At 58.4% G+C, this 25,712-nt stretch overlaps 6 protein-coding genes across 6 annotated transcripts; 2 read left to right on the top strand and 4 right to left on the bottom strand.

The window, feature by feature from the left end:
- Positions 1-257: 257 nt before the first annotated feature.
- Positions 258-3,673, bottom strand: BJ171DRAFT_558424 (trehalase-domain-containing protein; the record flags this gene model as incomplete). Its single annotated transcript, XM_053113152.1, has 8 exons — positions 258-346; positions 510-621; positions 739-1,272; position 1,755; positions 1,827-1,962; positions 2,090-2,914; positions 3,097-3,390; positions 3,592-3,673. 8 exons carry the CDS (start codon positions 3,671-3,673, stop codon positions 258-260), a joined length of 2,073 nt encoding a protein of 690 aa, XP_052967676.1.
- Positions 3,674-6,343: 2,670 nt separating this feature from the next.
- On the top strand, positions 6,344-7,390 carry BJ171DRAFT_500874 (uncharacterized protein). Its single transcript, XM_053110618.1, has one exon. It carries the CDS (start codon positions 6,697-6,699, stop codon positions 7,351-7,353), a length of 657 nt encoding a protein of 218 aa, XP_052967677.1. The 5' UTR covers positions 6,344-6,696; the 3' UTR covers positions 7,354-7,390.
- Positions 7,391-7,789: 399 nt separating this feature from the next.
- Positions 7,790-12,272, bottom strand: BJ171DRAFT_63278 (uncharacterized protein). The gene is made up of 4 exons (XM_053115656.1): positions 11,778-12,272; positions 8,813-11,529; positions 8,651-8,697; positions 7,790-8,488 (listed from the first exon to the last, which is right to left on the bottom strand). Exons 1-4 carry the CDS (start codon positions 11,928-11,930, stop codon positions 8,046-8,048), a joined length of 3,360 nt encoding a protein of 1,119 aa, XP_052967678.1. The 5' UTR covers positions 11,931-12,272; the 3' UTR covers positions 7,790-8,045.
- A 1,183-nt stretch (positions 12,273-13,455) lies between these two features.
- Positions 13,456-15,130, top strand: BJ171DRAFT_580774 (U3-containing 90S pre-ribosomal complex subunit-domain containing protein; the record flags this gene model as incomplete). The annotated part of the gene is made up of 5 exons (XM_053114058.1): positions 13,456-13,839; positions 13,928-14,006; positions 14,088-14,159; positions 14,381-14,650; positions 14,964-15,130. 5 exons carry the CDS (start codon positions 13,456-13,458, stop codon positions 15,128-15,130), a joined length of 972 nt encoding a protein of 323 aa, XP_052967679.1.
- A 44-nt stretch (positions 15,131-15,174) lies between these two features.
- On the bottom strand, positions 15,175-18,220 carry BJ171DRAFT_500882 (uncharacterized protein). The gene is made up of 12 exons (XM_053110619.1): positions 18,058-18,220; positions 17,921-17,963; positions 17,751-17,816; positions 17,506-17,613; positions 17,184-17,381; positions 16,926-17,055; positions 16,585-16,730; positions 16,344-16,433; positions 16,133-16,270; positions 15,854-15,969; positions 15,582-15,701; positions 15,175-15,510 (listed from the first exon to the last, which is right to left on the bottom strand). Exons 1-12 carry the CDS (start codon positions 18,174-18,176, stop codon positions 15,435-15,437), a joined length of 1,350 nt encoding a protein of 449 aa, XP_052967680.1. The 5' UTR covers positions 18,177-18,220; the 3' UTR covers positions 15,175-15,434.
- Positions 18,221-18,643: 423 nt separating this feature from the next.
- On the bottom strand, positions 18,644-21,035 carry BJ171DRAFT_63306 (uncharacterized protein). The gene is made up of 4 exons (XM_053115660.1): positions 19,792-21,035; positions 19,602-19,630; positions 19,188-19,439; positions 18,644-19,051 (listed from the first exon to the last, which is right to left on the bottom strand). The coding sequence occupies exons 1-4, from the start codon at positions 20,891-20,893 to the stop codon at positions 18,785-18,787; spliced, it is 1,650 nt and encodes a 549-aa protein (XP_052967681.1). The 5' UTR covers positions 20,894-21,035; the 3' UTR covers positions 18,644-18,784.
- Between the last annotated feature and the right edge of the window lie 4,677 nt (positions 21,036-25,712).

The raw sequence follows: 25,712 nt of genomic DNA on the forward strand, positions 1-25,712 counted from the left end.
GGAGCACATTCCCACGGTCTGCCCGCACTGGGTCCTGCGGAAGCTCAGCAAGCTTCAGGCCTCCCGTGTCAGAGAAAGAGGGACACTGCCCCGTTTATCTCTGGAATGACTGTATACATATATAGGCACTGGATAAATACTGCATCGTAATATCCCTCACTCTTGCTCCTGTACTCGCGCAGCCATTTGGCTCCATCGTGGTGCTGCTTGTCCTGCACTCCTCCCGCTCTGCACAAGCAAGTCGGACCAGCTTGGGACTACTGGAGCACGCAGTTGTTGTTGGAAGTGGGCTCTTGGTAGTGGCTGAGGACCCTCTCGAGGCTGTCGAAGGAGTTCCTTTGCTTCCCTGGAACATGTCGGGTTACGGCGTCAGGCGACATAATGGGGGGACGACAGAGTCAGTACTGGCACAGAGTTTGCATGCAGCCCAGATTTGGGCGAGCTACGCCGCAAGTCTACGACTGGTATTCACAGGAGATTACGGCTCTTGCACCGCAGGGCATACGTACAGACGCTGGGATGAGACTTGACTGCCTCTCCGGAGCGGTCAAACAGCTCCTGAGGTGGTATCAGTGCTCCGAGGGCACGCCTCATGTTCTTGGTGAGGTACGTTTGCCCAACCTGATTGTCAGTTGATCAGAGGAGGCAATGATCATTGCCGGTTCGGTGATTAGTGCACATCCATATCACAACCGCGCTCTATCGTGTGCTTTGGCAGAGTTGAGATCGAGTGCTTACCTGGTAGCTGGCATTCATCCACCCAAATCCCTCACGAACCACAAACTTGAAGTCCGCGCCGACGTTGCCGTATTCGACGTTGACTTTGTGGGTCATGTTGACAATGTCAAACTTCTCCGGGACAACGCCGTTAAAGTCGACAAAACTCTTGGTGATCGTATACAGCCAGCGGTAGGCAATCCGTCGTGCCTCCGGCATGAAGCCATAGTTCTTGAGGCCCTCCCAGGCGATCATCTGGTGGGGAGCCCAGCCAAAGGGAAAGTCCCACTGGCGGTTTGGTCGGGACAGTCCAATCGCACCCCGCGATAGTTCCGTGCCCGACACTAGGCCACCGGTCACTTCAAAGTGGCTCAGGGCCACAGGAACCATCTGCTTGGCCTGCTGGGCGGTGGCCAGACCCGACCACAGAGCCCAGAGGGTCGTGCATGTCTCGTAGGTGGACTGCTCGCCGCGCTTGCAGTCCCAGTCAAAGAACATCTTCTCTTTTGGGTTCCAAAGGTACTTGTGCACCTGGTGCTGCGTTCGCTGGGCAAGCTGTCGGAAGAGCTGCGCCGGGATCGTCAATTCGACATAGTCGGCCCCCTTGATCGTCTTGATCTTTGGGGTGAATGAATTGATCTCGGTGAATCTGTCGCCAAATGAGGGCTTGTGCTTGACGCCGGCCGAACGGCTCCCGTTCGTCGTAGACGTGGGTGTGGACGTGGGTGTGGACGAGGAGGACTCATCATTGTCATAGACCATGATGCCCTTGGCCCACCGTGTGTTCCAGACATTGCCCTCGTCGCCACCGAGCATGCTGTCGATTCCCTCAGTCTTGAGGAGCATGACCCAGACCTTGAGCCCGTTCAAGTAAGCATCCTCGGGCCCGCGACGGACCTTCACCGTGAAGCTAAGACCGGGATGCGTGTGTTTGCAATGGTTGAAACGCCAGAGTCCGCAATCGTGGGGATTGGGGATTGGGGACATGGGACATATGCAGCGTGGGAACAAGGCAAACATTGCCGTTTGGTAAGTACACTGAGGTGATCTTTGACCGTTGTAGCGGGCAGCATAAGGCGAGTGAGCGACATTGGCAGTCCACAACGAACCTTCCACCACAATGCTTGGCGATCAGGTCGTAGAGATCTGTCTCGTATTTGTACAACAAGCTGTTCAAGTCGATGGTTGCCAGACTTGCACACCGGCCTTCGAAGCGGTACGTGGTATCATGGCCGCTTTCTCGAACTGTATTCATGGGCGGCCCAGAGAAGCTGTTGGTCAATACTATGAACGCACTTTGTCGTCGAGATTTGATGATGATCGCGGCAGCCGCCCGTGATCCAAGCCCAACGACCTGCGGGCAAACACTTGCCTGCGCGATCATGGATAAAGTACTCGTCCAGTTCGGGCTCCTTGATGTGGCCCGAAGAGTACATTCGCTTGATGTGCTCCATGTCTTCGGGAACGTCTGGATCCAGTCCGTGCTTCTTGCAGTACGGCGCAAGGATGTGATCAAAGTGCGAGCTCTCTGTCTCGGGGGGCATGCCGATACCCTCGGGGTGGTACTTGACCAGACCGGTAGCTTCGTCCAGACGCGGAGGAGCCAGCCACACACTGAAGAGCTCCTTGATACTGGCGCGGATACCGTTGTGCATCCAAGACTGCCGGCGAGCGGGGCCCCACTCGGGTTTGTTGCTGAGGGCGGCATAGACCTGGATGATCATGTCCGTCAAGAACGGTGGCTGTGATCTCGTCAGATAGTAGGAGCGGTTGGCGTTGAGGATCTTGCCGTAGTGCTCGATCTCGTAGCAAAAGTTCTCGACCATGCCGCGGGCCAGCTCAGTACGGCCGTCGACGAGTAGGCCCAGGGCCTCAAAGTAGCTGTCCCAGCCGTACATCTCGTTGAAGCGGCCACCGGGCACGACAAAAGGGGTTCCACGGATGGTCTTCTTATGTGTGGCGTGGTCGGTTGTTTCGCGCAGACCAAGCGAGAGAATACCGGGGTGGTGGTTGAGGGTCTTGACGTATTGAGGTGTGATGATCTCAGGGAGACGAACCACATCCAAGCGCAAGTGGGGGCGGTCCTTGGCAACCTGAGCGTAGTACTCCAAGGCAAGTTGGTCGTGATACGGGACAAAGACACGGTTGCGTTGGTCAGGTCCGCGGTTCTTGGAGTCGGCACAGATTGCCTCTAGACCTTTGAATAGAGCATGGCACATCGACCCGTGGTTATTCAGGAGGTCGCATGTTGGCCATGACTCGCGACACATGAGTCTGTGCGCTGAAATTGGCACGGGTTATATGGGTCATGATGGCAACTGGTGTTGCGCAGCCCAAAGACCAAAAGGGCCGGAAAGCAAACTAGTCGAGATACTATACCATCGGCATCGATGCGGCGGGTCAAACTGTCCCAAAAATGGTACTTGATAAGGCGGCTAAGTCGATCGACAGGGTTCTCGCTCAGGCGGTCCTCGTTGATGACGATGAGTCTGCGGCCGTAATCGGCGGCAATGGCAAGCTCCTGGAGCAGATTCGACAGCATATAGGTGCCGCGGATCTCGTATTTCTTGAAGCCATTCGAGTTGGCTGTTCCGACCGGGAAGCTCTTGGGACCCTTGTCGAAGACGGTGATCTGGAAATCTCCATCGGTGTCTTCCTGGTGGAGGATCAGTCCTAGAATACGTGGTTTGTCGAGGAGACGAGGTGAGTAAACGAATCGATCCCGTTGCGCAGGACCGGTGGTGGACGGTCGATGTGACCGAGAGACGGGTGAATGAGCGAGCGAATGGATGGGTGTGCAGAGGCGAAAGAGAGCGAGGCGGGACAGAGTAGTGTGCGGAGAGTATACTGCGGGAGCACCGCAAGGGCACGCACTTTGGGTCTCCTCGACATCAACGAGAAGTTTGCGGGGCTTTCCAGGGGTTCTGTCGTCGAGGGATCCGCGGCGTCGGCGCATGATGGTGTCCTCGGGCGGCAGATTGGTTGCAGTCTTGGCACCTGATGTCAGCAAACAGGACTGACAGCAGGAACAGCGGCGATAACAGAGCGATATGGCTGCGTCAGTTTACCCAATACGACTCGCTTGAGAGCGATTGGTAATAATCGGTGGCCCGACCACCAGGGGCGGCTCCGAGGCAAAATCAGGATAGCGGAGCCCCCAGCCAGATCGCACCCAGACGGACGGCCCATCCGAACCAGCACGATGAAAAAGGATGAAAAGCGAGACTGTACCGTTGAGCGACTGCGTCTCAGCGATCTCCTGTGGACGCCATGGGCGACAGTGTGATCTTCATCGAGATACTCGAGTTCCAGCTCTTTCTGGATATTTTTATGGGACGGATGCCTCTCTCTGTTCTGCTGCTTCAAGAAGAGTTCCTTGAGGCTGCGTGGCTTGGGGTTGATGGTGACGACGGTTTGGGTTTCGGAGTAGCGCCGCAGATTTGCGGGCTGGACAACGGGGGGGTTGATATCCATGAGGATGAGGAGGCTACTCAGCGGCAGACAGCGGTATTTATTGGGCAGGGAAGTGGGGATACTAATGCCGGCACGGTCGGGCTGCAGGGGATGCAGATCGCGAAAGGCTGTTCGGGAGAGATGCAGGCGAACAGCAAGGGGGGTCGGCTTGCGGGTTTTATAGCGCTGGGGGGTGGGCGGAGCTGCGGCGAGCCAGCGGGGTGGGGCTGGCAGTGCATGTCTCGGCGATAAGAGCGGCCATGGGCTGCGCTTGCGTCGGTGATGGGGAGGGTCGCGTGAGCCAGAGTCCGCCGCAGGGCTTGGCTGCCGACGGCCGGTTCTGCTGGCCAACAACACGCACACAGCCAATGGGGAGGCACGGCGGGCTGTTGGGGGCAGGCCTGTGGGTGGAAGGCGAGAGTCGTTGGGGAGACCATGGATGATTTGATGGTTTGAGCGGTCGCAGATACGGGCTGGCCAAGGGCGACAACGGACCAGGCAAGACGAAAGATTCCTGCGGCGGCGGAGGAGGAGCAGTGCAAGCATGGACGCACGCACGCAGGGTGGGTTCATCTTCGAACCGGGGGGGGTGGATGAAGACGGACGTGGGGGCGGAAGCTGAGACGGACGAGAGGTGCATCAAGCAGAGGGCGGTGCTCGATGCTCCCGAAGCGCCATCAGCTCAGTGGGTGCTGGTGGACGGATGGATAGAAAGATGTGCATCGAAAGGGGAGTATGCATCGAAAGGGGAGTATACATCGAAAGGGAAGAAGAATATGAGTCTGATGAAGAAGATGAGGCTGAAGAAGAATATGAGTCTGAAGAGAAATATGTATCCATCCAGGATGCACATCGGTTGATGGATACGCATGGCCGATGCACTTGTTCTGCCGATCGCAGAGGGCCGCAGCGGCCAAGACCAGGTCCCGACGGCTCCGCCCGCACGACCATGGATCCCAGTGGGTGCTGGTGCATGCCTGCCCAATGCCTGCCCGATGCCTGCTCATGCACGTCGACAATCGCCGATCTCATCGAGGGGGCCGACTGGCTCGGCGAGCAGCCAACCTAAAACGAAACGGGACACCCTATTCCCAGCCAGAGTTGTCACTTTCTGGATCCCATGCACCCCATCGATGCTGGCCGATTGTCGCCACAGGAGACTGACTGGGTGTATTCAGGACCGTGCTCCCCGAAACCAACAGGCAACGACTGATGGAAGTGACAACCCAGGCACATGCTGTCCCTTTCGTTCTGTCGCCAGCCGAGAATTCCGCGGCCAAACGGCCTGTCCCTCTCGGGAATGGCGTTGCCACAGGGCCCACCCAGCCGCCGCTCGCCCAATCCGGCCAGACCGTGACCCCGCCCTTTCCGCTTTTCCTTGCAGGCGCCTTCCGCAAACGGCAGCCCGTGTGGCGCGCAATTTGGCTGCTGCGCACGCTCTTTTGGGCGATACCGGCCTTGCCAAGCTGCACAGCAACCCGTTGCCTGTGGTTGCTTGTGGTTGCTTGTCGTTGCTTGTCGTTGCTTGTGGTTGCTTGTCATTGCATGCTTTTGTTTGCTCGGGGTGGACAAGACCCGTCCATTCCAGCCGGAACATGTCCATCGATTGCACTCCCTCTGGATGTTTCGCATCCAATCCCTCGCATCGCATCCCTCGCATCGCATCACATCGCATCCCTCACATCGCATCCCTCACATCGCATCCCTCGCATTTCATCCCTCGCATCGATCCCGCAGCATTCGCCCAGCCACACGCCCTCAAACAACACGCGGCCGTGTGCGCACATACACGCCCCCGGCCGTCGTGGCTCCTCCCTTGGCCCTTGGCCAATCCCTGCATCCACAGGCACAAGGGTGCAACCCAGTCTTGCTCTGGTCCTTGCCCTGCTTGCTCGGTACACCCAGGGCACTATCCGTCGTCCCTGGCTGCTTGCTTCCAGCTCCCTCCCAGCCGAACGCTTCGCTGCTTCCACCGTTCGCTCCCTGATCGGCTTGCCACCCCCATATATTCCCTCGGTCCCCCGCCGACCTGCCGATTCCTTCGCTTTTTCAGGGCTGCACGTTTATCCGCTCGATCATGGAAGAGTGCCCGTGCTGAACACACCACCTCGCCTCGTCACCCAATAGCATCTGTGGTCCATGGTCTTCCCCCGTGCCCGGTCCAGGCTCGTTTTCCTGGCCTGTGTGCTTGTCCCGGCCACGCTGCTCCTCTTCGTTGCGCTGCGGTCGCTGCGGGGTCGCTTCGTCGGGGATGCTCTCCCGCTCGATTCGTCTCTGCTGCGGCCGGCGCCCCCCATCCCAGAGCCCAAGTATTTCCACGAATCCAGCGATCGGTTTCATGCCGATCGGCGCTATGCCCAGGACGTCGAAGAGTCCTTCAACGGAAGCGAGGAGCTGATCCGCCGCCACTGCCTCTCCAGCCTCCACGCCGTCTTCGAGGCCTGGTCCCGCTTTGCCCAGCAGCACCAGATCGAGCACTGGGTTGCCCACGGCTCTCTGCTCGGCTGGTTTTGGGGCCAGAAAATCATGCCCTTTGACGACGACATCGACATCCAGATGAAGGCCTCCGAGCTGGTGCGCCTGGTGCCCTTCAACATGACCATGATCGCCCCCTTCATCCTGCTCGACGTCAATCCGCACTTCCACGACCGAACCACATACCCTGGCAACCCCAATGTCATCGACGCCCGCGTTATCGACACCCGTACCGGCTATTTCATGGACATCACTGGGCTGGCCCCCGTCCATCCCTCACCGCAAGGACCCTTTGGATCATCGGCCGTCGTCTGGCAGTGCAAGTCTCCGTGGCAGTACCGAGCCGCCGATCTCTTCCCGCTGGTTCCCACTCACTTTGAGGGCTTTGCGACCTTCCGGCCCCGCAACTACCACGGTGCTCTCGTCCAAGAGTATCCGGCCTACCGGGTGCCGAGTTTCCGTTCCTATGTGTTTGATTTCGCCGAGCGAGCCTGGGTGCTCGCCAGCAGCAGCAATCTGTCTCAGTTGAATCGGATCCCACCGCTGTCGTTCCTCCTGTGGTCCTTCTGGGTCGAAGCCTCGGCCTTGTCGATGCTGCTGAAGCTCTCAATCGGGTTTCTTCTGATACTGCTTCTGGCAATGCTGGCGTTGCTCGTGGCCCTGTCCAGGACCAGCACCCGCATCGCCAAGGCCGCTCGCAATAAATGATCTGCCTCGGCTGCTGTCCCTCTCTCTTTCTCTCCCTCAACACACATCTGTTTCCTCTCCATCGCGGTCCCGAGTGCCTCATCGCCTTCGCACAAGCACGTCGTGAGAAGCGACCACATCTGTCGGGACAGTCTCCCGTGTCGCAACTGTCTCCCCCCATCGATGTCGCTATCACTGTCATGTCTGCCGCTGCTACCGTTGCAGTCGCGATCGACGACTTTCTTTCACATTCTTTGTTACTCTGTCCATGTTTCTTTCAAGCTCCATACAATCGATCGCATCCACGCCTGCTCTTCTGTCATCCGCAAGTCTACCTCATCGAATAAAATCTAGGTCACACCTTCGAAATGCCTTGTCGGCCCGTCCTTGCGCCGCTCCAAATCCTCACCCCGAGAATCGCAGCGTCATCGTTCGCGGAAATCGACCACGTGTATTCAAGACCCGTGCTTCCCAAGACAGATATTACCACCGACGATAGGTGGCAGCAGCGGGGTGGTCTTGTAATGATTACTGCTGAATTGTCGCTGCGATGGCTCCAGACACCAGGGTGTCTTGTGGTTCGCGCAAGGGCCATGCAAGGCTGGCATTTGCCTCTTTGAGGATCAATCGCACCGACAATAAGCCGACGACGGCACAAGCACATGAAGAGGAAAGGGGAAGAGAGGGAGAAACGATAGAAGGAGCTGCACCGATTATTGCTCCACATTTGCAAGCTTGCCATATCTGTTGCCCTGCAGCCAGCCCCTTGCGCGGCTGATCCAGCTCAGGTTCCTCCATCCGCCTTGGTGCTGGTTGCTGCGGCCCGAGGGCTTGGTGCGGCGTCGAGCCGGCATGTCGTCTTGAGGCACCAGGACGGGCTTGGTTGGCACCATGGGAATGCCTCCTGGAATCAGCTGGTTCTCGTCGTCGTCGTCGTCATCGTCGAGGCCATCTTCCTCACCGTCACCAAAGGCGCTGTTCAGGGTCATGATTTCTTCATCTTCTTCCTCGATGGGCTCGTCGTGCGAGACAACGTTGCCCTCGCGGTCGAATCGTGGTCGGCGGTATCGCTTCAGCAGCAGCGACGAGATCACGACGCTCACCGACGACAGCGACATGGCCATGCCCGCGACCATCGGGTGCAGCGGGGGCCCGTCTGCGAATCAAAAGTAGCAAGCGAAGCGAGAAGGCGAGTCAGCAGCCAGCCACGATTTGCTCCGTTATGCGATCCAGCTGGGCCTCCAGCCGTAATTCAAGCTACCATCCTTGAGTATCGGACAGAGAAACCAGGGGCGACAGCTGCAGCTGAGCTACTTACGGAAGGGGAGGGTTACGCCCATAGCCCAGGGGATCATCAGGATGTTGCTAGAAGCAATAGCGCTGCAGTTAGAACGGTTGCGTACGGCGCCTCGCACTGCTAGAGATACTCCTGGGCGCACCCACCAGCATCGGCGTATTTCTGTGCTGGGCTGATACTCACTAGATCGTTGCCCACAAAAAGTTAACCTTGATGCGCTTGAAGATGACCCGGCCCAGGTCCAGGGCCGTCACAACATCTGTCAGGTCCGGGCGCATCAGCACAATGCTGGCGGCCTCCAGAGCCACATCTGTTCCGCCATAGACGGCAATGCCGAGGTCGGCCTGGGCCAAACTTGCAGAGTCATTCACACCGTCGCCAACCATGGCGACGACAAACCCGTCCTGTGTCTGGAACTTCTCGACAATGTTCTTCTTGCCAGCTGGGGAGATGCCCGCGTGGACCTCGGTGATGCCGCATTCGCGCGCAATGACGTTGGCCGTCAAGGCCTGGTCGCCCGTTACCATGGCCACCTGGATCCCCATCTTCTGCAGCGCCTTGACCGCCGTGATGGCCTCGGGGCGGACTGCATCCGAGAGCGCCACGAGACCCGTCAGCCGGTCGTCGAACGACACAAAGACGACCGTCCGGCCCATGCCTTCGTGGTACTCCATGCTCTCAATGCTCTCCGGAACCATGGTGATTCCGGATTGGCGCATGAAGGCCTCGTTGCCGATCCGGACGCGGACACGCTCCTCGACCGTGCCCTTGACCTTGACAGTGCACTGGATGCCGAGGCCAGGCACGGCCTCCACGTCTTCGATTTCGTGGCTGTTTTGATAGTTGGTGATGTGCAGATACTCCTTGCCATGCTGAGCGATCGACTTGCCCACGGGGTGCTCGCTGCCGGACTCGGCTGCTCCAATGATGCCAAAGAACCGCGGATCGCCCATGAACTTGGACTTGTCGTCCTGGGTCGACATGAAGATACGGTGGGCCACAACACAGAGCTTGCCCCAGGTCAGTGTGCCCGTCTTGTCGAAGATGATCTTGGTCACTCGGTGAGTGACTTCCAGAGGCCCGCCGCCCTTGATCAGGATGCCGTGGTGCGCACCCACGCCCGTTCCGACCATGACGGCCGTAGGGGTGGCCAATCCCAGGGCACACGGGCAGGCCACTACGATCACCGAAATCGACAGGTTCAAGGCAATCACCATCGGTGACGAGTTCAGCGGGAAGGCTCCGGGGACCCAGTGCATCATGCTCATGCACATGTACCAGAACACGAGCGTCACCACGCCGAGGCCGATGACGACAGGCACAAAGTAGCCCGCCACCTGGTCGGCAATGTTTTGGATCGGGGCCTTGGAGGTCTGGGCCTGGTTGACCAGCTTGATGATCTGCGACAGAGCCGTGTCGGACCCAACACGGGTTGCTCGGATGTGAAGCAGGCCCATTCCATTGACCGTGCCGCCGATGACACTGTCGCCGATCTTCTTTCGGATCGGAACGGGCTCGCCCGTAATCAGCGACTCGTCGACGCTCGACTGTCCAAACTCGATCGTGCCGTCGGTGGGGATGCGCTCGCCCGGGAGGACCTTGAGCGTGTCGCCGACTTGGATGTACTCGTTTGGAATCTCTCGCTCAGACCAAACGCCGGTCTTGCTATCCTGGGCGAGGAGGAGAGCATTGCGCGGCGTGAGCGACATGAGCTTGCTGAGGGCGCTGGAGGTCCGGCCTTTGGCCAGATTTTCGAGGTACCGGCCCAGCAAAATAAAGGTGATCAGGGTCGTCGACGTTTCGAAAAACACGGGCTCGTCAGGCGTGTTCCGCAGTGCCCCAAAGAACATGGACAGCGCGGAATACGCAAAGGCGATCGAGGTGCCCAGGGTAATGAGCACATCCATGGTGTAGGTATTGTGGGAGACGGCCTTGTAGGCCGCCCGGTAGAATCGCTGGCCAATGCCAAACTGCACCGGGATGGTGAGGATCAGCATCACCAGGTTGCCTGCGCTGCAGCCGAGGATGGGATACTTGATAATCTCCGGCGTGACCCTGGGCAGCACCATCGAGATGATGGAGACCGGGAGGGCAAAGGCACAGGACCGCCAGAAGGCTCTCCGCCATTCTTGGATTTCCTGGGTGCGCTCCAGGGACTCGATCTGCGCATTGGTCTCAAAGTCCGCCGTGAGGACGCTGAAACCGAGCTCCTCGATCTTCTCGGCAATGGTGCGCACGCCAACGACACTCTTGTCAAACTCGACGTGGCCGCTCTGGCCCAGGAGATTGACTGCTATAGACTTGATGCCCGGCAGCTTTGAGATTTCCCGCTCAATCTTTCCGGAGCAGCTGGCGCATGTCATTCCAAGGATGCGCAGGTCCACGCTTCCGGCCGCGTTTTGGACAATGATCGTCGCCTCGAAGCCGATTTCATTGATCGCGTCCTCGACCACCGATGCAGTGGCAAGACTGGTGTCGAATTTCACCTGTGCGCGCTCCGAGAGCAGCGCAACTCGGCACTCGATGATGCCGGGGAGTAGCTTGAGGTGGTCCTCGATGCGCATGACGCAGCTGGCGCAGGTCATGCCGCGCACCTGGAGGTTGACCAGCTCCTCGTTGGCCTTGGCATTGGACATGTCGATGACAAAGGATTCGTGGAGAGTCGAGGAGCTCGGTGCATGCCGGACGGCAGGGGCTGGCTTTGGGGTCGTCTGTGTTGGTGCCCCAGTCTCCTTGGGCTTGGCCTCAAAGCCACAGTCCTCGATCGCATCGATGACGGCCTGGGCACTAGTCAAGGAAGAGTCAAGTGTCACCGAGGCGAGGTTGTTCTCGAGCGAGACGATGACTGTCTGCACGCCCGGGATCTGGGACACCACTGCGGTGATGGTTTGGACGCACGACTACAAATCGAGGTCAACCAACAACGGTAAGGACCCGGCACATCACGCAGAGAGCGAGATCGGAGCAGCGCCAAGGACGTGGATAGGCAAAGAGGTAGGATGCTGTCAGCACTGGGCCACTATATGTGCATCAGTCGCACTATGCGCACCAGTCCCACTATATGCGCACCAGTCCGATTATTACGGGCACTGGGCGCAATCGGCCCTCGCAAAATGGGTCGGCGCTGTCTCGGATGTCGATACTGTACCTGGCATGTCATTCCCTCAACCGATATCTCGGCTGCGATGGTTGCCTGCGAGGCCGCTGCAGGGGTGTGACCTGAGTCGTTGACCAGGCGGGCGTCAAACCCACACGACTCGATAGCATCGACAATGTCTTCGGGCGAGCATACATCCGGCATATACTTGATGCGGCCGCGCTCGGATGCCAGGTCAATATCGGCGCTTTGGATTTCGGGCTTTGCGAGCAGAATGGATGTGATCGTTTTGACGCACGACTGCGTTGTGGCGGGAGTGAGATTTGGCAAACAGATAGGTCAGGGGAGTATAGTCGCAACAGGAGCCCGAGCTGCCTTCCAGAAAGGCTGCGAACCGCCGATGCCGCCGACGTTGGCGAGGGCCTGGAGTCGGGCTCTGTTGATGCAGCCGACCCAGATAGACTCTTCCGACGTCCAAACGCCTGCCATCAGGCCAACATGGCTCTCGGGGAGGCCGCAGCCACTCTCCACTGCCCCAGGATCGCAAAACGCACCTGGCAGGTCATGCCCTCGATGGCGACCACCACCTCGGCGGTCTGAGGGTCGAGTGGCTGCCCTGACTGCGGACGGGAGGCTATAAATCCGCTGTCGTTGACGGCATCGATGAGCTGGTTGGTGAATGCGTTGGAATCTTGGACCTTGCTACCGTCGAGGGTGACGGTTGCCGAGTGCGAGTCGAGGTCGACCTTGGCCGCAGCCACGCCGTCGATGGCCAGCAGCGTCCCGGTCACGGACTTGACGCAGGACTGAGACACCGGTCGTCGCACGGCGCCGTGGTCAGCACAGCCCAGTAATATGCAGAGGTTAGCCGATCGCATGGTGCCTATGCAGTAGGCGGTCCATGATGTCCAAGCTGGCTGTGTAGCCACGAGCAAGTGCCTGGGTTGGGGAGCGGAGAGGCGCTCCCCTGTCTCTCTCGCCCGCCTGGCTCTCTGGGCCGAGCAGCACCCACCTGGCAGGTCATGCCCTCGACACTGAGTTTCACCGTTGAGGCCGACATTGCGGCCAGTAGATGGAGATGCAGAGGGGGCACGGAGGCGGCTTTGGGATGGGACGGGGTGCGGAAAGTGGTGGGGCGGCACCGGCTGGGAAACGACGGTGTTGGAGCGAGCCAAGAAGCGCTCGGGCAGCCCCCGCAAAAAGCGCTCGGCTGGGACGGCGCGGCCAGCCACGGTCTGGCTGTGGCAGCTCTGTGTTCCGGAAGGCGGTCACGAGCGCGCACGCGATTGGCCAGGCGTGACGGGCTGTGAGTCGAGCCGGCGCGCCCAGCCAATCGCAGCAGCGGCCCGTGACGTCCCCAGCCGCCCTGGTTGGGGCTGCGATTCGTCGCGGGATGTGCTGGGGAGCAACCTTGGACATGGAAGGCCAAGGCTGCAGAGCAGCAGGGACATGCGGGCAACCAGAGACGGTCGCGGCTGGTGGATCTGCAGGCCTGCGCTGAGCCGGTGTGTTCCTTGGCCGGCAGGATCCCGCAGGAGCCCGCAGGAGCCAGCCGGCAGCCAGAGCGATGTCCGCGGCCCCGAGCCGCCCCGGTTTGGGCACCGAGCTCCGATGCTGCGCATTTTTCTTTTTGGCTCTGGCGATTTCGCCGATCCAGCGCCATCCTGTGCTGATCGATCTGCTCCAGCCCCAGCCCCAGCACACATCGGTCTCCGGCCACCGACTCACAATGAGCGCAGACGCCCTGGACGACTTTGAAATCGCCAACGACTTTGACGTCGATGACGCCGAGCCCTCCGACGCTGACGTCGAGTTCGAGCAAGTCGACACCAGCCAGATCGACCAAAGTGGTGTCGACGACGAGCTGCCACGGAAGACCCCCGCTACCGCTGCAGCCGCAACATCGGCCGCAGCAGTCGCTCTGCCTGCTGGCTCGCGGCCCATCAAAGAGCCCAAGAAAAGGTCGAGCAAGTCCGCGGCGACTGCAACCGCAGAGACCCCGCGGCACAGCGCCGACGCTCTCGATGACTTTGAGGTTGCAAGCGACGGCGAGTCCAGTTCGCTGAAGCGGGAGGCCAAAAAGAAGAAGCTCGACAAGCTGAAGGAGAAGAAGGTTTGTGCTGTCACATCGGCCCCGGGACGTCCCGAAAGCATCGCATCGAGCGTCGTTGGTGCTCACCTACTGACTCTCTCGGCTCCAGAAATCCAAGCGACCGGCACCCGAAGAGAAACAGGCCCAGTTCCTTTCCGACAACGGCGTGTGCAGCACAGACAGCATGTGTCGCATGGCTAGATACCCGGCCCTCCACATCTGATGGGTGACCGCTAATGCGTTGACGATTTGACTCTGCCTTGGCTCAGATGTGAATGTGACCTCGGTTGAGTTTGAGAAGCCGCGCGACGACTCGAATCTGTGTGATTTCCTGAAGCTATGTAGGTAGTTCCTCGGTCGATTGGATCGAGTCGCTTGGTCACGAAACCTGCAGTGGAAGACAGGCGAATGGACGGCAGACAAAGAGCGGATGGGCATCAGCATGCCAGATGTGGGCAACACTCCATTTCTGACTTTACGGCTTTACATACTCCATCGACGCCGACATCGACATCGACATCAACACCAAAATCCACACCGACACCGACGTGGCTCGCTGCAGTGTTTAATGACTCTTGGCACGTCACCTTCAACGAGAAGTTCAGAGGGTCCAAGGGTTCACCGCGAGTTCTGTTCCTGTGTCCCAGTGCCGACCGATGTGTCGTTGTGCTGAAGCATCTCAAAGGTGGGTTCCCAAGCTGCAAGCTCGGCAAGTTCTTCTCGCGCCACATGAAACTGGCAGAGCAGATCAAGTTTTCCAAGGACGAGCGCTTCCCCGTCGCCGTGGGCACTCCAAACCGGTTCCTGAAGCTCCTGGGACCCGAGGGCGAAGGTGAGCGACAATGCACTGGTTGCTTGCTATACTTGTCACGATGATGGTGGCCCGTTGTTGTGCTTCAGTCCTGCCATGTCAGAGGCAGGGGTGTGTTTGCACGGCGGGTCGCTTGGACTCCTAATCGCAGCCCGAAGGGCCGTCCGTTGGTGATGTACAGACTGGGCCGGCACCAAAGCTGCTGGACACCTGTGCCTCGCTCGGTTGCTCTCCTGTGCGGTCCTCGCCGCCATGTGCTGTTCTCACCATCGTGTACTGTTCTCGCCATTCTGTCTCCACTCCGTTTGGCACTGCGATGCTGCCTACGACATAGACTCGTTCAAGCTTGAGAAGACCGATTATGTCGTTCTCGATTCCTCCTACGTCGACAAGAAACAGCGGAACATCTTCGATATCCCCGAGCTGACCTCCGACCTGAAGAGCGTCCTGGCACTGATGTCGCAGGAGCAGCACCCCAAGCTCAAGATTGTCTGCTATTGATCTTTACTGGTGCCACAATCGTGCATCAAATCCACCAATAAATCCCAATCAATAGACCCGCATGCTCTCCCTCCCTCCCATATGGCACTGGAGTTAAGCGGTGCTTGTATCATGTAACGCAGCGCTCGGCGGTAATCGCTGCGTTGTTCGCGGCTGTTTTATTCCGCCGTCGTCGGCGATTATCCCAATCCAGGACGTGCCGGCCAATTGTTTCCAAGATCAAGAGCCGAGCCCGGGTCAACGGCAGACCAATCCTCGGATATGCAGTTGGCCATGGCTTGAGAATTCGAGGGGCGTCTCTGATTCAAAGCGCCGTGTACCCGACAACCATGTCGCATGCTCCCTTATGGGTCTTCCACGCCTTTACTTGGCATGCACGACTGCATTGAATTTGGACGTGAGTGTTCTGTGCTAACCAGCTGCGATCGATTGGACTCACAGTGCCACCTACCTGCAGTACCATTCGGTCTTGCATCTTGAACAGCGCTGGGATGCATCCTTTCCGCACTTGCCGCACTTTGGCGGATCAAGCAGCTCCGAGTACTCCGAAAGGTCGTATGTAGCCGCGAGTCTGTCGGTGGATCGGTGGCCGGCATAAGGATTCACGACTGAACCTAAACTGTTGCCACACTCGAGGCTTGGTATGCCTAATCCCTCAGGCGATAGTCTCGGGCAACAATGCTGCCGACACCTATGCGCTTGCTGCGATGCGCACGGACTTGCCTCCTGGCCATTTCGCGCTTGTCTTCCTCTGTTTGGCGAAAGACGGTGGTTTTCTGGTACTCGGCGACTTCATCCCAATCGATGTCTTTGGTGATCTCGTCCAGGATCTCGGGCACCTTCAACGCGCGGTATGTGTTGCGGCGACATAGGAGAGGCAAATCAAGGCGTTTGGTAACTGGTTGTACGCAGCAGAATGTCGACACAGCCGGCACAATAGCAAGCCCAAAGCCCAAAGACAAGTAATGGATAAACAACAGGGGTTCCGGTGATGGCACTCACCAGCTCCACGAGAATCGAGCGGTTTGGACGATGTTTAGGCTCGGGTGGCTGCAGGATCGTCAGCTCCTCGAGATATCGTTGAAGATGGACCAGCACGGGCAGCTGATCCACCATGATTTCGGTGATGAACGATTTGAGCTGTGGAGCATGTCGGTCAGCCAGTCGATCGCATCTCGGGCATTGCACGTTGCATCAAGCAGCGCAGACGCACCCTGAGGATGATGTCTTGGTTTTGGGTTGTGTACTCGTAGCTTTCGCGGCACTTGGGCTCGAGGCAGAGATTGTAGACCGTGAGCCAAGCCTGCAGCAGGACGATGAGTTACTCGAGATATGAACTATTGGTCCTGCTCTGTCCTGTGCCGTTTGTCGGCAATCCGTAGCGATATCATCGCATGCAAGCATATGCATATCCAGATCGTCGCACCAGCGGCGACCTCGGACCGTCGGTGTACCTGGGCCTCGACCTTGCCGAGCCTGGGCAGTTCGTCGCGCGGAATGTCTCGCCAGGCACCATCTTCGTATCGACGGAACTTGTTTTTGTCTGTGCGCTCGAACCAAGGGGCCCGTTCGATGAGATAAACGCTCGCACTGATCATATGTATCCATCAGGTGAGCCGAGTCAAGGGCCAATACGTGAATGTTCAAAGTCCCCCGATCCGACACTCAGCCGTGCGCTCGATCCAGGGTAAGCATAGCAAAGCCAGCCAACACCCTCCTTGAGCTACGCAAGCCTGCGACGGATTCGCGAATCTCTCGCTGAAGCCAACGCCGTGAATCTCATGGAAAAGGATATCGTGTGTGTTGAGCATCCGAGTGACCACCGACAGGTCCAGCTCGGCAGCGTGCTCGCTCAGATATCGCATGATACCGATGGCGCCGATGCAGATGGCAAACTCCATTTCGTCAAACTTGTCCCTCATCAGCTGCATGCAATGACGGTGGTGGCATGTGCAGGAGTCAGTAGCGCTCTCAACAGAAGCATGGCTCCAAACCAGAATGCCGCCGATCCCATGGACGCCGGGTTGACCATTGTTGCTGTGGATGTGCCCACCTCCTCATCGGACATTTCGAGAATCCGCTTGCCCGAGAGAGCCTGCGGATCGCTTGGAGCCTCCCAGGCAGTGACTTTGGCAACTTTTCGAGCACAGTAGTCCACCAAATCCAGCAAGGCATCGCCGGCGGAAAGACACGCCGATCTGGAGAACAGCACGATCTCGAGGAGGTTGACGATAGTTGCCTCGTGGTAGAGCTGAATGATAAAGCCAGTGGCAGGAAGAAGCTCGCCCGTTGGCAAAGGAACAGGTGCTACAATAGCTCTACAATAGCTCTGGCTGTATGCTGGCTCCTCGTAGCGGAACCTCAATCTGACTTACAGTGAAATAGAGCGTGACGCTATCGGTGGCCAGTTCCCGAAGCACCAGCGGGTAGACTTTGCCCTTCCAGGTCTCGATGACGAGCAGGTCGCGGATGAGCAGAGGCAGCTGGAGCACAACGCAATCGGAGGCATGCATGGTGAGCATCATGGTCACAGAGCCCATCCAGTGATGATGGTGGTCGCAGTGGTGCATATTGCCGGGGACAATATCGGGATCCTCCCTGTCGCTCGCAAGCTCCGAACCTTCTCAAAGGTGGTCAAGGCTTCCGTAACAAACTCTTCGTTTTGATGATGCACATTCATGTGTGCCTGGATCGTTGCAGCCGTTGGTGGTGAGTCGGGCGCTGGTGGCCAGCCCGGATGTCAAGCCCAATGCGACGCCTGCGTGCTGCTGCGACGTCAATGTTCCCCACCTGGATATTGAGGCGCTCTGTCATTTCATGTTGGGCCATCCATCTGGGAGTATGAACGATGGAGCCACGAGAGATCGCTTGGTCATCTCATTCGTCGAGGCAGAAAAGCCAGCTGGGGCGGATGGGCGGCAGCATACCTGCGCGATCCAACGTCGCGGACTTGAAACCTTTCCAGTCGCTCGATGATGGCTTCAGCCTCGAAGGCGCTGATTCCGGATCTGCATTGGCAACCACGAGTCAACTCATCTGCGCGCATAGGTATCGGCGCCCTCGGAGTGGCAGCGAGAACGAAAGCAGTACCCGGCCCGCTCGCCACGGCGTCATCGCGGCCGACATACTCTGCTCCCGACGTGTTCATGGCGGTTCTGGTGCGATCGCCTCTATGGACTGGATCTATAGAGCAGCAGGTTTTTTGGACTGAAATCGAAAAGAGTGATGCTGTATTTACGGATACATCTGAAATCGGCTGGGCACTCAGGGGCGGGAACGTCTCCAGACCTGTTTTGCTTATGGACAGATGTTTCCCGCCAAGCGGATTATGGAGAACAAATTGGCGCCAAGAGCGCCAACCGAGGCAGTTCATGTGCCAGGGGGGACGAAACTGACAGGACAGAGCTGTATCGAGGGGATTGAGGGCCAAGGGATATGGAACGGAGATTGGAAAGGGAGGGGACTATCGACACAAATAATGAACGAGAACTACTAGCGTTTTCAGGGACCTGTTACCAAAAGCTACTGCACCGAGGAGAGTGAGGCCATCAAGGCCGCGTGGAGCAAGGAGGGGAAATATGGCGACAAATATCAGGGGAGAGGGTGGCGAATGATGGAAATGGAGTGCGGTGGATCGGACGAGACCGGGCATGCTCAATCGCACCAAAGAGTTAGCCGGGCGGTGGCATCAACCTCCTCCGCGCCGTACTCGATGCCGCTGGCAGCGAAGGCCTTGCGCAGATCCTCGTCGCTGTTGATGGGCACGAACTGATCGTCAACGCGGTACTTGAGACTGATGGTGGACGTCAGATCCGTCTGGATCTTGGTGCGGATACGGGAGATGACTCCAGGCAGGTCCATGGAGGTGGAGACCATGACAAGCTGGGTGCGGTTGCTGGTGATCAGCTTGAGCTTCAGATTCTGCGAGCCGAGTGGCATGACCAAAGAGACGAGTGAGCAACTTTCTTTGGGGCAGAGAGGAACTCTCCTTCAAATCTTATCACAAGCCCCGGTCTTGTCCAGATGATTGCCATGGTCATGGTCATACGAAACCCACCATCTTGCCATATATCGAGTCAATGGTGGAGGTGCTGCCGCGCTTAACGCTGCTGTTCTTGATATCAGCAAGCGACGACACAGACTGGGGTCGCAGCGGCTTGTCGAGCTTGGGCGGCAGCCGCGAGCTTGATCGGGGCATCGATGCAAACTTGGTCGGTCCCGACGAAGGCGAGTCCGCAGGATAGCTGTCAAAGTTTGCGGCGCTGGGATAGCTGAAGTCGTCATCATCGGCGTTGGAGACCTCGGGTTCCTGTGTGGACAGAGACAGCAGTCGATATGAGCGAAAGTGGCTTCCACAGACTGTGCCTCGACAGCACGAAAGCCGAATCGCATGATCACAGCTGAGTGGAAGCGGAGACGGTATCGGTGACATCCAACTGGATGTGTAGACAAGGATTGTGTGAAATCGCACCTTTGGCTCGTCACCTGGCAGGACAGGTACTAGCGGAGAGGGAGAGCAATATGCAAGAGTTAGTCGACTGTCCAGGCCTCTGTCTGGCGATGAGCCGCAGCAGGGTGTGTGGTTATCTGCTGGGTGAGTTGGGCAGTTACGCGCTCTGATCGAAGGGCAACAGGTCATGGTAGCATTGCAATGTTCTCACCAGTCGGAACAAGAGAGCCGCCGAAGGGGCGAGCGGCAGAAGTGGGCTTAGTGGGCTTGGCATCAACACTGGCCTCAGCGTTCTTGACGGCAGGGCGCTTGACAACTGGAACCTGCTTGTTGGGCTTGTAGTCTTCCGGGGCGTCGTTTGGCAGCAGGATCGAGCGGCTGTAGCTGACATCGACGAGGGGCTGGAAGGGCTGGCTAGTGCCGGGAATGTCGGTCATGACGATGGAGTCGGCAGGGATGACAGTCTTTGGCGAGGCTTCGACCGTCTCCTCAAAAGGGTTATCGACCTCCTTTGGCGACTCCCTGATGGTGGGCATGGGAGGCGGCGGAGGCACAACAATGCGAGCGGGCAAGTTCTGGATAGTCAAGTCCACACCCGAAAACGGGCTCTTGGCCGGCTCTTTGGCGGGCGGCTGATCCTTGGACAGCGCCTGGGTGAGCTCCTGGGCCAGCGACTGGTCCTTGGCTCGCGGCTGGGCAGGAGCCGGAGCAGGAGCCGGAGCAGGCTCAGCAGCGATGCTCGGCTCGACAGCATCATTGGACCGGGTAGCAGCACGCGGCTCGGTCGGGACGCTGATGTCGATGAGCTGGGCATTCGCGGCAGCGGCCTTGGCCTCGAGTGCTTTGGAAGCAGCCTTTGCAGAGGGCTTAAGCTTCTGCACCTGGGGGTTGGGAACATGGCGGTTGAGGGTCGAGGTGGTGCGCTTGGGGGCACTGCTGACCTTGATGGCTCGGGTGTCGGCAGTTTTGGTTTTGGTGCTGGAGGTGTATGGATGCTCGACAACGGACATGATGGCCGCGATTTGCGACTCGGACACGACGGCGGGATGGATTGCCCCCAGGGACGGTGTTCCGTCGGGTCGCCAGGAGAGCAGGCGCTCCTTGCTGCTGACGCTGAAACGGGCGCTGTCTTTTTCCTTGGAGTCTTCCCGGTGCACCGTGTCGTCGATTTCGTAGTAGCGATCGCCGTAGCCGCAGCAGAGCAGGTCGCGGAAGGCCGAGAAGAGCGAATAGACAGCAGAATGCTCGACAGAGCGGCTGGTGGGGGCTGATGCCTTGCGTTCGGGGATGAACGGCGGCGGTTGGGGCTCCATTGCGAGAGAGCAGGACAGAAGATGGAGCTGGCGATGGAGTTGGCGATGGAGTTGGCCAGAGGCAAGCGGGACAAGCGGGGCAAACTCGGCGAGAGGCGGATGCAAGCGATTTAAACGCTCTTGACCGAGCCGACGATGAATCGCAGCGAGACATGTGTGCTGGCAACAAGGCAGAGCGAGCGGCAAAGACGCCTGTGGGTCGCTCATGCACCGACGAGCCATGAACGCAGGTTGCGGGCTGGTACTGCACTGTGGCAAGCCGCGGCGCGCGACGCATGGGCTCTGGCGGCTCTGGCGGCTGGCTCGCGCGGGCGCACCGGGCCCTGGGGGCGGGCGTCGCGCGTCGGCCGGGCGGGCGTCTGCGCCGACGCCAGGGCGCCTGCGGTGTATTGGATCTGTTGGGCGTGGTGCGATGTCTCGTCGGCCGTCGCATCGGTTGGTCTGGCGCCAACGACGGGCAGATCGGGCCTGCCGTTCTGCATCTGCATCTGCGTCTGCATTTGCACGAATCTCCATGATACTGCGCTCTGCAGGACAGGGCTGGCCGCAGGGCTGGCCGCAGGAATGCCACCCCCTGGCGAGCCACAAGCCACCACCACCTCGTCGCATCGCAACCACGCAAATCAAGGATCCAGGATGAGGGCTTTGAATGTATGCCGGGGTGCGTTGGGGTTCGGCCAGGGTGCTTTGTGGCATTCGGTTCCAGTGTGCGAGCACAGCGAGGCGAAAAGCCCAAGACCAGCCAGCAAGTCAACAGCGCCATGCTCCGGACTGCATCCTGCTCGGAACGCAACGAGACAGCACCCATTTCCATTGTATGTGGGTGGTTTGTGATGGCCTGCGTCCAACAGGTCACTTGAACTGTCTCGGACTGAAGATTGCGGCCGCCCTCTGGTCTCATCCGCCCTTAACTCGATAATCATGCAGCCTCGCCCTTCAGAGCACACATGGCCGTCTCTGGTGGTGGGTGAATTGCTCAAAGTACTTGGCGAACCAGAGTCTCCGTGGGCCAGATGCATATCCCTTCCCTTGCTGCCAGGAGACATCGCCAAAGGCAATCACCGCCTCGGTCTCCCTGTACATGATTGCAATGAGTGAGTGTGTACTCAGTTCCCAGCAAACAACAGCAGCCCTGGCTCAAATCGGAGTGTCCCGTACACTTTATTCAGAAAAAAACGGGACAATATAGCCGTTTCCATGAACATGTAGTATGTGCTGTGCTTGCGTCAAGCAAAGCCACAAGAAATAAAACAGATCACTTTGGCAGCCTCCGAGTGAAGACCACCGGTCGCTCTCCGGTCTCCACAATCGACTTGCACACTGTGATCATGTTGCGCGCCGCATTGACGTCGCGATTCCACACTGTCTGGCAGCTGGGATTCTTGCAGCTCCTGACAAAGTGGGAATTCGCAACACTGGGCGCATCGAGTCCTTCCAACCGAACTGGCTCCAGGCACTTGGAGCACACTTGCGAGGTGTTGAACTCGTTCGTCGAGGCCACCTTGACGCTTCCATGATGGTGATTGGGACGGCGTCGGTGGTGCTCGAATTGCTCAAAGTACCGAGCAAATCGCTGCCTCCGAGGGCTGGATGCATAGCCCTTGCCCTGTCGCCATGATGCATTGCCAAAGGCGATCACCACATCGGTCCGTATCGGGGCGTGCTTCAGGACGGCCTTGTACATCCTGTCGACGGCCACTTGGCGTCTCTTGTGGCCCGTGAATCGATGGTGGCGAGACTTCTTGCCAAGGTGGAAGTCGAGCTGCACTCGCAGCTCCGGTCGCAGGACATGGGTGAGATGAACCTTGAAGGCCTCCGAGGACGACACCTTGGGCGAGGGGGTGGTCGACATCCAGGTCTCGATGCCGAGTCGATACTTCATGATATTGTGCCACTTGGTGTTGGACGTATGGCCACACATGTGCTGGTAGTGACCATTGGAGAATGAGACCACCTCGTCTTGGTGACCCGGTGCTTGGATGACCGCCGTGAAGATGGAGCCGACTCCAGGATCGATGCCAATCCAAGTGGTGCGATCGGGGTCTGGGTCACCGATGTGGGCCTGGATACGCTGCTCGGCAGTCGGAGGAGGCTCGATGGTCTCGGTGTGATCGGTTCGAGGCAGAAACTTGACGAGACCGATGGTGCATCCAATGCCATCGGTGCTGATCTCGTAGTTGAACAGCTTCTTGTCCCTGACCCGCTCTTGGAAGAGGGAACTACGCAGCTTGAAGCAACTGCGCCAGAGACGATCCTGGTTGTTGATGCCGTCATCACCTTGTTCCTTGAGCATGTCCCTGGTGAGTCCAAGGCGTTTCTTTGGACCAAGGAGCTCCCAGAGAGTGACCGTGTCGATCTTGACATACTTGGCCTTGGTGGTGCACAGAGGAACCATCGTGCACACGGCTGGAGGAGTGTCGAGAGCGAGCTGCTTGAGTGCCCACTTGAGCCTGGATGCCAGCTTGTTGATCTTGGACTTGGTGGTGCCGAGCTCAGACTTGGCCTTGGTGAACCTCTTGTCGTCGGAGGGAATGCCTTGGGTAGTGAGCTCGTCTAGCTTGACCTGGCGCTGCAGCTCGGTGACTCGGAGGGCGGGCATGTCACAGTCGATCCACTTGTGGACATTGTCGACCATCTTGTCTCGGGCGAGGATTCTCACATGGTGTGAGAGGCGGTAGAGGGTCCGGAAGCGGTCCTGGTCGTTGCTGTACCGAAACTCGTCCAGGATGTGACCAAAGTCGGGGTAGAGGAACTCGAGATCGGCCTTGGGTGGAGTCTGCCCTGGTTTCTCGAAGAGCTCGAGACAGGCCTCGATGGCTTCGTGCTTATGCTTGTTGGCTGGGAAGACGGCAGCACAGAAGCGGCGAAGGAGTCGCCAGTATGCCAGGTCGAGGTGGGTGGTGCAGTTGGTAGCATAGGCATTGACAGCCAGTGTGAGAAGCTGACTGTGAGCACCATCAGGCAGACAAGGGGCCGGAGGCAGGTCTGCATGTCGAGTGGTCTGGTAGTCGCGAAAGGAAGCGACCAGATGCTCGTTGTATTTCTCGTTGTCCCCGGTCGGGGAGAGGGCATCGGCCTGGACGATCGTGAAGCATTGGCGGATGAATGCAGGGGTGGACTTGGAGATGACGGGGACGGGAAGATCCTGCTCGATGCACCTCAGGATGTGCAGGTTGAGCAGCCTGGATGCCTCGAACTGGATCTGGGTCATGGCCTCGACGGTGGCCTGGATCTTGTCGCGGAGAGCGGGATTGAGACAACAGCCATCCATCGTCTGCTTGAAGCAGCTGAACTGAGGGGCGGATGACCTTCCATCCACGAGTGGGACGACAGAACTCTTGAGGGGCCGGTATTTGGGACATTTGCTGGTGTTGCAACGTTCGTGATCGGTGCCATCGCACTTGGGACATCGCTTGCCGGTACTCGAGGAAGTAGATGGACCAGGCTCGGTGGGATCGACATCCATTGGATCTGCAGAAGCAGTGGTGGTGAGCGATGGAGCAACAGACGACCAAGCATGCGTGGGGTCAGAATACGAACCAGAGACAGGCTCCGACTGTGACTTGGCTTTCTTGGGCCTGGGTGGCCGAGGCTGGCCATCACCGGCACCCTTGCGCTTCGGAGGCATGGGGGCAGAGAATGCTGGATGTCTGCCAGTGGTACTGGTCAGAGCAGAGACTTTTTTTATCGTACAATGGCGCGATGATCAGATCAAGGCGAGATGAGGGAAGAAAGCAGCAGGACGAAGGTGTGGCATTTATACCCAAGAGCAGGAGCCCGTCTTTGCGGGCTGGTTGGGGAAGTGACCCTGTTCAAAAATCGCCGAGAGGTTCAAGCCAGGGATGTGAGCGTGAAAATGGCGGCGTGATTGGAGAGGGAACTCAACCCCAGAAGCGCATCGCTCGCTCAATCAGCCGTGGGAAGACATCTGGAAGCACCCTCCGAACGGCAGACTCAAACAGGGTCACCATTCCGACTCTGAACCCCTCGGACGCATTCAGCGCTGCTGCCTTCCTGTACTGATGCTTCACAATCCCAAAGAAGTTCTCGATGGGATTGTAGTCGGGCGAGGCAGGTGGGGTGAAGATCACTGACAAACCTCGGCGCTCAATGCAGTCCAGGACAGCCATTGTCTTGTGCATGCTGACATTGTCCATCACAATCACAGAGTCGTCTGGGAAGCTCGCTCGCTCAAAGAACTCGACCATCGAGTGTGTCTTGAATGATGTGGGGATGTACATGCGATGCAGCACACCAGAGTGGTTGATGGCAAATGCAGCCGAGACAGACTTGTGCTTCATGTGATTGCGCTGGCGAAGCGGAGCACCCCTCGGTGAGTATCCGTAAAGAGAGAAAATGGATCTCCTGATCCCCGTCTCATCGACAAAAACGAATCGTCGTGGGTCGATGGAACGGACCTGGTCCCTGAACTGTGCCACTCGCTCATCCAGTCGCTTGGACTTGTAGAGGTGTGTTGCCCTCTTGTGTGAGAGACCTGCTCGGTGGATGGCAGTGTGGCAGAGTGAGAGTGATACTTTCCTCTGGAGGATGGACTCGAGCTTGCATCGCAACACAGGACCAGTCTGGAACGGGTCCTGTTCAATCAGGGTGCGGATGACTGGACATGCCTGCTCGAAGATAGTGGATCTGCGAGCTGGGACCCGGGATGGGTCATCCAGCTTGCATCCTCGGTGCCATCGATGGATGGTGCTCTTGGACACACTGGCGAATGGTCATGGCCAGCGCGCGATAACATTGGGTAACAAAATATTCGATGAATGGTCAAAATCCCGGGTGTCCCGTTTTTTATTGGATTGCC

The sequence above is a fragment of the Polychytrium aggregatum genome, assembly GCF_025602895.1.
Source record: "Polychytrium aggregatum strain JEL109 chromosome Unknown BJ171scaffold_14, whole genome shotgun sequence".
Taxonomy (NCBI): domain Eukaryota; kingdom Fungi; phylum Chytridiomycota; class Chytridiomycetes; order Polychytriales; genus Polychytrium; species Polychytrium aggregatum.

Excerpts from the sequence above, each read along its gene's own strand:
- BJ171DRAFT_63306 (XM_053115660.1), bottom strand. The coding sequence starts at position 20,893 with ATGGAGCCCCAACCGCCGCCGTTCATCCCCGAACGCAAGGCATCAGCC. Across the intron at positions 19,631-19,791 it reads CGGCTCTCTTGTTCCGACTG|TACCTGTCCTGCCAGGTGAC; the intron begins GTGAGAACATTG and ends CCTCTCCGCTAG. Across the intron at positions 19,440-19,601 it reads TGCCAGGTGACGAGCCAAAG|GAACCCGAGGTCTCCAACGC; the intron begins GTGCGATTTCAC and ends CTGTCCACACAG.
- BJ171DRAFT_500874 (XM_053110618.1), top strand. The coding sequence starts at position 6,697 with ATGCCCTTTGACGACGACATCGACATCCAGATGAAGGCCTCCGAGCTG.
- BJ171DRAFT_500882 (XM_053110619.1), bottom strand. The coding sequence starts at position 18,176 with ATGCGCGCAGATGAGTTGACTCGTGGTTGCCAATGCAGATCCGGAATC. Across the intron at positions 15,970-16,132 it reads GCTCGATTCTCGTGGAGCTG|GTGCCCGAGATCCTGGACGA; the intron begins GTGAGTGCCATC and ends CGCGCGTTGAAG. Across the intron at positions 15,511-15,581 it reads AAGACCGAATGGTACTGCAG|TCGTGCATGCCAAGTAAAGG; the intron begins GTAGGTGGCACT and ends AATTCAATGCAG.
- BJ171DRAFT_63278 (XM_053115656.1), bottom strand. The coding sequence starts at position 11,930 with ATGCCGGATGTATGCTCGCCCGAAGACATTGTCGATGCTATCGAGTCG. Across the intron at positions 11,530-11,777 it reads TTGAGGGAATGACATGCCAG|TCGTGCGTCCAAACCATCAC; the intron begins GTACAGTATCGA and ends CTCGATTTGTAG. Across the intron at positions 8,698-8,812 it reads TTTTTGTGGGCAACGATCTA|CAACATCCTGATGATCCCCT; the intron begins GTGAGTATCAGC and ends TATTGCTTCTAG.